This window comes from Haliotis cracherodii, unplaced genomic scaffold (genome assembly GCF_022045235.1).
Source record: "Haliotis cracherodii isolate W230 unplaced genomic scaffold, xgHalCrac1.p SCAF_12, whole genome shotgun sequence".
Classification (NCBI taxonomy): Eukaryota; Metazoa; Mollusca; class Gastropoda; order Lepetellida; family Haliotidae; genus Haliotis; species Haliotis cracherodii.
The window spans coordinates 42124830-42135013 of NW_027266267.1; the positions used below are offsets into that span (position 1 = coordinate 42124830).

Below are 10184 nucleotides of genomic sequence, written 5' to 3' on the forward strand. Positions count from 1 at the left end.
TTCAAACTGTGGACATCCAATCCAGGCAACGCTAGGAAAGCTATTTTGGCAAAGTTCTCGATTCAAGATTTTGAATGTCATATATGACCGATATCGTATGATAGTTTATTCCTCGGGCTATGGCATATCTCTTCCGTTTCAATTTTGTATTTAATTGAAGCAAGAGATGCCCCGTGTTAATGATAGAGACTGGATAGTATCTGGTGTTGCCGTTATATAGTATATTAACCTAAGGCTGCATGATTAGAAACGCACTCGAACTTTCACTTACGCGATCTCGTAAGCGACGCTCTCATTGGTCAAATGAAAGGTCGTACTTACGTGACCTGTAATGGGATGTCCAGAGGCCTATGTGTAGCGGTAGTGAGCACTAAGATCTGTCTGTGATGACACTGGGGTATGATTCATGTTCCGGTGCCCGATTTCTCCCCAGATATAGCATTTGTAAGGTGTGTGTGACATTGCCAATGTGCTGTTAAGGTTATTATCGAACCAACGTCATTCAACTCTCCTGGTAGACGCTCTATCCACAAGACCACGGGTGTGACCTGAAAATTTGAACTAAGAAGACAAAGAGGTGTTTGATGGATTGAAATCAAATTTGCAAGGACTTCCTATGAAAATAAGATATCTGGTCCGGTTGGTTTCAGTATATTTATTCATCTTCCACTCACGGCTGTACGATTGACATAATACTTACGGGACGTTACGTGTACCAAATACCCAAGAAATCAATGTGTTCGTTAATGTCCACGTTTCTATGTGTTCATGGTGGAGGTTTTGTGTTTCAAAAATGCATGTTAGAGTCATTGTGTGTCGACTACACGACAGGAAAACATCCGTCAACATTAGCAACTTTCACGAAGGCAGGCCATGTACATATGTTTAGAAATATAAGAACTGAATCGACAAGAGTATTTCTGATTGGTTAAACCCATGTAGCTTCGTACGGTTTAAAAGGCGTCAGTGAGAACACAGCTTAACACAGCACGTAGTTGAGAGTAAGAGTTGTTCGTAACTGCGCCTGCTTGCTAAATATACGTCATGCCCTGTGTTCCGCTTCTGTTCTTATTGATCACGTCGTACACGCATGGTCGACCAGGTGGCGCCGGCCCTCCACAACCCCGGCCACCGCCGACTCAAGGGCTAGGTAGGTTGATGTTACATTTTGCCTCAAGGTTCAAGAAGGTTGGCGTTTTTCCTCTATACACCCGCCGCCGTCACAAGTAGGTTGGTGTTATGAATCTTTAACATACACCCGATTCAAGGCCAAGATAGGTTGGCGTTACTCATCTTTAAAATACACCCGCCGCCGTCTTAAGGCCCAAGTAGGTTAACTTTATGCCTCTATAAGACACACCCGCCGCCGTCACAAGTAGGTTGGTGTTATGAATCTTTAAGAAACAGCCGATTCAAGGCCAAGATAGGTTGGCGTTACTCCTCTTTAAGATGCACACGCCGCCGTCTTAAGGCACATGTGGGTTGGCGTTACTCCTCTTTAAGGTACACACGCCGCCGTCTTAAGGCACATGTGGGTTGGCTTTACCCCTCTTTAAGATACACCCGCCGCCGTCTTAATGCTCAAGTTGGTTGGTGTTATGTATGTGACGAGATGTGACGTAAAGTATATACATATAGGGAGATGATTAACTTTCTGTGCGGCTGGTTTGTGGAATTAGACACTTATTTTATGGAGAAGTGTGTCGGGCGTATTTTACTGTTATCTATCTATGTTATCTACATGCTGCCACATATGGCGTATGGGAAGTAAAGTCACCCTTTGTTCACGCCTGGGTTTTACAAAGACTCTGTAGGCATTAATACGCTCACTGACATGTATATTGATGTGGTAGATGAGCTGTCGGTATGAGCTGTGTGCATCAGCTGTGTGTGTCCGCTGTGTGTGTCCGCTGTGTGTGTCCGCTGTGTGTATCAGCTGTGTGAGACAGCTGTGTGTGCCAGCTGTTTGTATCAGTTGTGTGTATCAGCTGTGTGCATCAGCTTTGTGCGTCAGCTGTTTGTATCAGCTGTGTGTATCAGCTTTGTGTGTCAGCTGTGTGTGTCAGCTGTGTGTATCATCTCTGTGTATCGCCAAGGACGATGTTAGAATTAAGATTATCTTTGACCAACGCGTAATGTTAAATGTTATGACATTTTATATTTTCGTGAACGTTATTTGACATGTTGAAGTGTTCATGTGACTGAACGCTTAGTAGTGCAGCTGTTTGTCTTTCTCTCACTTGCAAGTGACCACTTGTGCGTGACCAAATATGGCTAAGATTGGGTGGAAAAGGCTGATGTCTTCCAACTTCAAGAATGGTTGTTTCAGTGATCAAGTCCGTTACCCAAGATGGCATATCCACCACACAGATGTACTATCCTTTGACAAGCTTTCTAATTCGTATAGTAAAAAATAACGAATTCTGAAAACGACAAAAAGAAATTCCTTTTACTTTGGCCTTACCTCTGCATCTACGTTTGTGCAAAATATGCACATATTGAAAAGAAGAAAACCCTACAACCCTAAACCCAATTGGGATCGATGACATGCATCAACTAAGTCAGCGAACCTGACCACCCGATCCCGTTAGTCGCCTCTTACAACAAGCACAGTCACCTTTTTCGGCAAGTATGGTAGCTGAAGATTCTAACCCGGCTCTTGACGGGTCCTAATACCAATGCAGGGCGCGTGTAGGCAAGGGGAAATCTCCTCAGACACTTCAGCCTTCGATGGGGCTATTGCAATAGAAGATATAGTGACACAATTTAGACGATAAAACTAATACTAACAAATGTTTATTTTAACAAGAAACGAAGCTGAAAATCCACCGGTTCCATGCTGTTATTGAATTCCGGTGTGCGGATAGATCTCCAATCACTCAGTCACGCGCCCTGCAACGGGAACGTCACTTTCGAACGTCGACTAGCAGATGCTGATATAATGTCTGCTGCACCTTCACTTCGTCACAACTCCACACAAACTAGTTCCAGATCAGATGTTTAGGATGTATTTGCACTGGTTTCCGTTCCACGTTTCGAAGCACGATGAGACTGCAGTATTAGAAATTGCTGAAACCCGTTGCGTATCTGGAATACCCACTTCCCAAAGAAAATACCGATTGTCACGCCTGGCCCGTGATATTGCTGTCCGTTGTGCGTCGCGCTGTGTTGTGAGTCTGGCAAAAATGACTTGTCTGTGGGATGGAGTCTGGGAACCTGACATCTGTGGGAAGACAGGTGACAGGGAGGACATCCACATCAAGGCTCGGGGATTTTTACAGCATATTGATTAAAAACTGAAATAATAACCAGGAAGTACGTGAGCTTAGATTGAGAAATATCGTTAAATATTGAGCCAGTAGACGTGCTTGAGTCGTATGTGACCTTTGTATAGGCTCGAGCGACACCTTGACACCATCACACTGACCACGGGTACCTACGTACGTGTTGAGTTGAGTTGAGTTGAGTTGAGTTGAGTTGAGGTGCGGTGAGGTGCGGTGAGTTGAGATGAGTTGAGATGAGTTGAGTTGAGTTGAGGTGCGGTGAGGTGCGGTGAGGTGAGTTGAGGTGAAGATGAGATGAGGTGAGGCGAGGTGAGGTGCGGTGCGTTGAGGTGAGGTGAAGATGAGGTGAGGTGAGGTGAGGTAAGGTGAGGTGAGGTGAAGATGAGGTGAGGTGAGGTGAGGTGAGGTGAGGTGAGGTGAAGATGATGTGAGGTGACGTGAGGTGAGGTGACGTAAGGTGAGGAGAGGTTTAACTTCCCTTTCAACATTATCACACCGATACTGCGATGTGCATGCACGTGTGTGTGGCTGCATGTACAAGTCCAGACGAATGCAAGTGTTACAGTGCTAGCCTACTTTGATACCATGCCGCAGTTGAACAGGGATACCACTCAGACAAAGTATACAACACTCCCGTCTGTCCCAAGAACGTGTAAGAATGTAGTTTGTTGCCATCTTCCCGAGGCAAGTGAGTTAACTGACCATGAAAGTCCAGTTTCCACTTTCAAAGTCAGTTAACTCTCTTGCCTCGGAAAGATGGTTTGTTGCAGACATTTAGTGCATTTTATTGGGGTAAACAGGGCTATCTTTTGGTGGACTTTGGAGGTACCTACCCATTCAACTCAGGGCGCCATTGTACAAAACAGCATCAGCCCCACGACTGTCGTAAGTCTATGTTAAGGTATGGGAGTTACGATCACCTTAGCGCTTAGATCGCTTTGTACAACAGCCCCATGTTATCGGTGGTTTGTTCAGTTGTCAGTGTCAACAACAACCAGTTCTCGCGGTAGCGATGAGATTCATATAAACTAAAAAAACAACATATTTCGCCCATCGGCATGGTTAACACTTGTGTTTTAGATGAGGCGGGCTATCAGACACACAGGTGTGAACACGGGCACCTGTCAACACACACATGAAGTTTGTCTACTGTAAAGGGACTGTATGATTGACGCGCATGCTTTTGTTGTGAGCTTTAATTCGTGTGGCGCTGTCGTAGAGGCGTAGAGACGTTGATTCAGTAAGATGTTGCCGATGTCGTGCTGGTCAAGGGTGTGTGTGTGCATGGTCCTGTTGTGGTCATTCGTGGCTCGGACAAAAGGTAATATGTACCAGCACGGGGAGCACGTTGTTATAGGGTTCCTTGAACTGACGCTGTGCGTGGATGTATTAGCCAGCATCCTGTGTGATATCAATGTTATTGAATTTATCATTCAGAATCCCGTGCGATATCAATGTTACAGTATATACAACGCTGCATAAATCGTGATGTCAATATTACAGTATATATCAAACTGCATGTTGTGTGATATCAATGTTACAGTATATACAACGCTGCATGAATCGTGATGTCAATATTACAATATATATCAAACTGCATGTTGCGTGATGTCAATGTTACACTATATATCACGCTGCACATATCGTGATGTCAATGTTAGAGTATGTATCACGCTGAATTGCCACGTACTGTCAATGTTACACTATATATCATGTTGTATGCCTCGCGATGGAAAGGTTTAGAGTATATCGTGCTGCGCGCCTCATGACGTCAATATTACAGTATATATCACGGTGCATGGTCTCATTGTGTCAATGTTACAGTATATTTTATGCTGTATGCCTCGTGATGTCAGTTTCAAAGTATGTATCACGTTGCATGATGTGTTACATCAATGTTACAGTATATATCACGCTTCATGCCTCATGATATCAATGTTACAGTATATATCTCGTGGCATGACGTTTTAGATCAATGTTACACTATATATCACGTTTAATGCTGTGTTTCATCAATGTTACAGTATATATCACGCCACATGCCTCGTGATATCAATGATACAGTATATATCACGCTGCAACCGTTTTACATCAATGTTACACTATATACCACGGTACATGCCTCATGATATCAATGATACAGTATATATCACGCTGCATGCCGTGTTACATCAATGTTACATTATATATCACGCTGCATGTCTCGTGATATCAATGATGCATTATATATCATGCTGCATGACGTGTAACATCAATGTTACGCTATATATCACGCTACATGCCTCGTGATATCAATGATACAGTATATATCACGCTGCATGCCGTGTTACATCAATGTTACACTATATATCACGGTACATGTCTCGTGATATCAATATGACAGTATATATCACACTGCATGCCGTGTTACATATTTGTTACACTATATATCACGGTACATGTCTCGTGATATCAATGATACAGTATATATCACGCTACATGTCTCGTGATCAATGATAGAGTATATATCACGCTGCATGACGTGTTACATCAATGTTACACTATAAATCACACTACATGCCTCGTGATATCAATGATACAGTATATATCACGCTGCATGCCGTGTGATCCCAGGTGTGGGTGTCGTCATAGGTCCAGTCAACTGCCCACAACACCCGGCCGCCACCCGGAACTTCTACGACTCCACCACCAACAAGTGCTACTACTTCTTCGACGTAGACGACACCCTGGAGGAGGCTGTCAGTCGATGTGAGGCGGAAGACACAAGAGTTGTCGAACTTGGGACAAAAGAAGAACAGGACTGGCTTGTTGGGGGAGTCTGTGGCATTCGAGGTACGAATAACAAATTCTTTTCACCTTCAGTAAAAAACATTGACAAAACGGATATGCTGAAATTACCCGTCATTCCAAAACATCCCATATCGTGAAGTCAGCAAGTCTTTATCCAAGGGCCCTGACACGAGGGATATAGTATCTCGGGAATTCTCGAGATTAACAAAACAACTCGTGAAAATTAGAACAGAAATGTTACGCATCCAATAATATAATGTAATATAATGTAAGGGTGTGATGCAGTAAAACTTATGTCATTCTACAGGGGCGGCCGGTTAGCCTAGTGGTTAAAGCGTTCTCTCGTCACGCCGATGACCCGAGTTCGATTCCCGACATGGGTACAATGTGTGAAGCCCATTTCTGGTGTCCCCCACCGTGACATTGCTGGAATATTGCTAAACGCGTCGTAAAACCACTCACTCACTTACGTCATTCTACATAGTATACTGCACACAACGGAGGGAATACTGGTTCTTGCTGTGGTGAGTACCATGACAACGAGTGTGCCACTGAGCTTACTTAAGCACATAACTCCATTGCCGAAAATACGATTTCGTGTCGGTTTCCTTCCAGCCCGTTGGGACTGCGTACAAGACGAATAGAGGGCCACGTGTTCCGATGGCATGGGACGTTGTTTTTACTTTCAGTGGGGCGTCGGGTAGCCCAGTGGTTAAAGCGTTCGCTCGTCACGCCGAAGACCCGGTTTCGATTCCCGACATGGGTACAATGTGTGAAGCCCATTTCTGATATGCCGTGATATTGCTGGAATATTGCTAAAAGCGGCGTAAAACCATACTCACTCACTAACTCACTCACTCTTACTTTTAGTCAGTGTGTTGCTTGCCGTTGAGAAGCATTATCTGTTTGCTGGGGTCCCGTCTTTCATTATACGGCAATACTGATCATTTTCTGATAATTCTCAAACACAATGCATCTGCAATGAGTTTATTCAACCTTTTCGTGTCGTTGACGGTACGAGTAAGTATGCTTTTACGCCGCTTGTAGCAATATCCCCGCAATATCACGGCGGGGAACACCAGAAATAGGCTTTATACATTGTACCCATGTGGAATAGCACCCTGGTCTTCGGTGTGAGGGGCAAAAGTTGAAGGCAATGACCAATATATAGTCTTGACCAGTTGGCGCCCACATATTGTTTAAAAAATATATTCACATTCTGTCCCTAACTTTTTCAAGAATAACAAAAGAGTGAGAGGTTTTACGCCGCTGTAAGCAATATTCCAGCAATATCACGACGGGGGACACCAAGAAAAATGGGCTTCACTCATTGTTCTCGTGTGGGAAAACGATCCCAGGTCTTCGGCGTGATGAGAGAACGTTTTAACAACTAGGCCACCCGACCGCCCAAAAACAAAACACTGGCTCCTTATATAAAGTGCTTCTGTCCAATAGGGATGGGCTGCCGTCCTCTCATCTTATGGCTGGGTCTGGTCCAACAATCCCCCGACACCTGGAGCTGGTTCTACAAGAGCAACCGATGGCTTGTGGTCTCGCTGTGGTCTCGCTGTGGCTGTGGTCTTGTGTGTGAAGAAGTAACAGCAGGTATTTTTCTTTGTTTTATTGCAGTAGTAGTAGTGGTCAATGTTGTGGTAGGTGTAGAAGTGGTAGGTGTAATGGTGGTAGGTGTAGAAGTGGTAGGTGCGGTAAACGTGGTAGGTGTGGTGGTGGTAGGTGTAGAAGTAGTAGCTGTGCTTGTGTTAGGTGTAGAAGTTGCAGCTGTGGTAGTGGTCGGTGTAGAAGTGGCAGCTGTGGGTGTGGTAGGTGTAGAAGTGGTTGCTGTGCTAGTGGCATGTGTAGAAGTGGCAGCTGTTGTGGTGGTGGTGGTGGGTGTAGAAGTGGTTGTATATTTCTAGTAGTTGTAGTCGTAGTCGATTTGTAAGTGAGAAATGTCCTCAGTGACAGTTATTGTAGTGTTATTTGTAATTTGACATCTTCGGCACCCGAGGACTTTCAGAGAACGATTGTATGTCTGTAAAAGTTATAAACCCCTGACCACCTGGCAGATCTTCTCTGACGCGTTGTCTGTTCTTATATAAGATATCTACGCGATACATCGCAAAGAACAATGAAGAATAATTAAATTTTCCTTGGGTTCATTGAAATTCCTGCATTCTGATTAGCTGAATTGGTCACGTGTTATTGCATTCATTTCCAAATTAATAAACGAGTAAATCTTGTACGAGGGGGGTAATTCTCAGTGTAAGCAGCAGTTTGAAAACAGAATATGACAACAGAGGCGACAAAAGGTAATGTAATATTACTGTGTTCGAATGAGTGAGTGAGTGAGTGAGTATGGGTTTACGCCGCTTTTTAGCAATATTCCAGCAATATCACGGCGGGGGACCCCTGCTTCTTTGGCGTGAGCAAAATTTCTTCTATCATTACTAAGGGTTGTGAAATTTCCATGTCGGGAATCGATGTCGTGACGAGCAAACGCTTTAACCACTAGGCTACCCGACCGCCCCTGTTCGAATGAGAAGCATGAGAGTGTCTATTTCAGTCCTATTACTGCAGGCAAGCATGTCGTTGATGTTGACGAAGGGCACGAGTGTGGTGCTGATGAACCAAGGACCATAGTTGGGGCGAAACTAGGATTCGAACGTGAAACCAGTGGGTGTTGGTACGGCTGAGGGACGCTTCTTCCTCCTCATCCCACCACCACGGTGACATGCACAGATGACACAAGGTAAACACAGTAATTCTGTCACATGTCCATATAAATATGTTGTTCCTATTGTGATGTTTATTGCATGTTGTTCTCCCAGGGGATATGCCGCCAACATCACCTCCACCTCCCCCAACACCGCCTGCAACATCGCCGCCCCCAACACAGCCCACAACATCGCCGCAAAAAAAACTGAAAACACCTAGTGCATGCGCAAAAGTTGGGCGCGAAGCAGACGACATCGCCATCACAAACTTTGAGCAACCGTCCTCCAGCGTGCTGGTCGCTGAGCTGAACGTGACAAGAAGGAACTCAAGGCTGGCGTGTGCTGTGGCCTGCTCCAGGAAACAACGTTGTGTGATGTTCAAGAAGCAGCCGGGCAGTCGAGAGTCGTGTTACACGTACAGTCTGTCCAGCACCGGGTCTCCTGCATGTTACTGGAAGTCCTGCTGGTGTCCGGAGCTGTGACGCCCGTGTCATCTCACTGGACCATATATCATGTATAACTCGTCCTGCTGGTGTCCGGAGCTGTGACGCCCGTGTCATCTCAGGTGATGTAATACCTATCCTGCTGGCGTCCGGAGCTGTGACGCCCGTGTCATCTCACTGGGCCATATATCATTTACTACCTGTCCTGTTGGCGTCCGGAGTTGTGACGCCCGTGTCATCTCACTGGACCATATTTCATGTACAATCCGTCCTGCTGGAGTCCGGAGCTGTGACGCCTGTGTCATCTCAGGTGATGTACTACCTGTCCTGCTAGCGTCCGGAGCTGTGACGCTCGTGTCATCTAACTGGACCATATATCATTTATTACCTGTCCTGCTGGCGTCCGGAGCTGTGACGCCCGTGTCATCTCAGGTCACATACTACCTGTCCTTTTGGCGTCCGGAGCTCCGACGTCCGTGTCATCTCACTGGACCATATATGATGTACTACCTGTCCTGTTGGCGTCCGGAGTTGTGACGCCCGTGTCATCTCAGGTCATGTACTACCTGTCCTGCTGGCGTACGGAGTGTCCAACTGGAAGACTGAATGTGACATTGCTCTGAGATGACAAGCCGATAGTATTAAATATTTAAATCATTTAAATTAATAATAAACAACAGCTGACATGTTGATCTGTGACGCCCATGTCATCTAACTACACTATATATCGTGGCATGTAGTACCTGTCCCTGGGTGGTGGGATAACCAAACGTCCGGTCGTCACCCGGGACCGATTCCCGACATGGGTACAATGTGCGAGGCCCATTTCTGGTGTCCCCCGCCGTCGTGTTGCTGGAATATTGTTAAAAGCGGCATAAAACCATACTCACTCACACACTTCCTGACCGACATCATGTCAGATGATTTGTACCTGGCCACCTTCAAATGGAATG

General features: G+C 45.3%; 1 protein-coding gene across 1 annotated transcript; it reads left to right on the forward strand.

Annotated features, from left to right (window-relative positions):
• Positions 1–1044: 1044 nt before the first annotated feature.
• On the forward strand, positions 1045–9270 carry LOC139457396 (uncharacterized). The gene is made up of 4 exons (XM_071238799.1): positions 1045–1150; positions 5916–6116; positions 7530–7679; positions 8903–9270. The coding sequence occupies exons 1-4, from the start codon at positions 1045–1047 to the stop codon at positions 9268–9270; spliced, it is 825 nt and encodes a 274-aa protein (XP_071094900.1).
• Positions 9271–10184: the final 914 nt, after the last annotated feature.

What these genes read in the sequence shown, in the direction of transcription:
- LOC139457396 (XM_071238799.1), top strand. Translation starts at nt 1,045, where the DNA reads ATGCCCTGTGTTCCGCTTCTGTTCTTATTGATCACGTCGTACACGCAT. An exon ending in ACCGCCGACTCAAGGGCTAG is followed by an intron (nt 1,151 to 5,915) that starts GTAGGTTGATGT and finishes GTGTCGTCATAG; the next exon opens with GTCCAGTCAACTGCCCACAA. An exon ending in GTGTGAAGAAGTAACAGCAG is followed by an intron (nt 7,680 to 8,902) that starts GTATTTTTCTTT and finishes TTGTTCTCCCAG; the next exon opens with GGGATATGCCGCCAACATCA.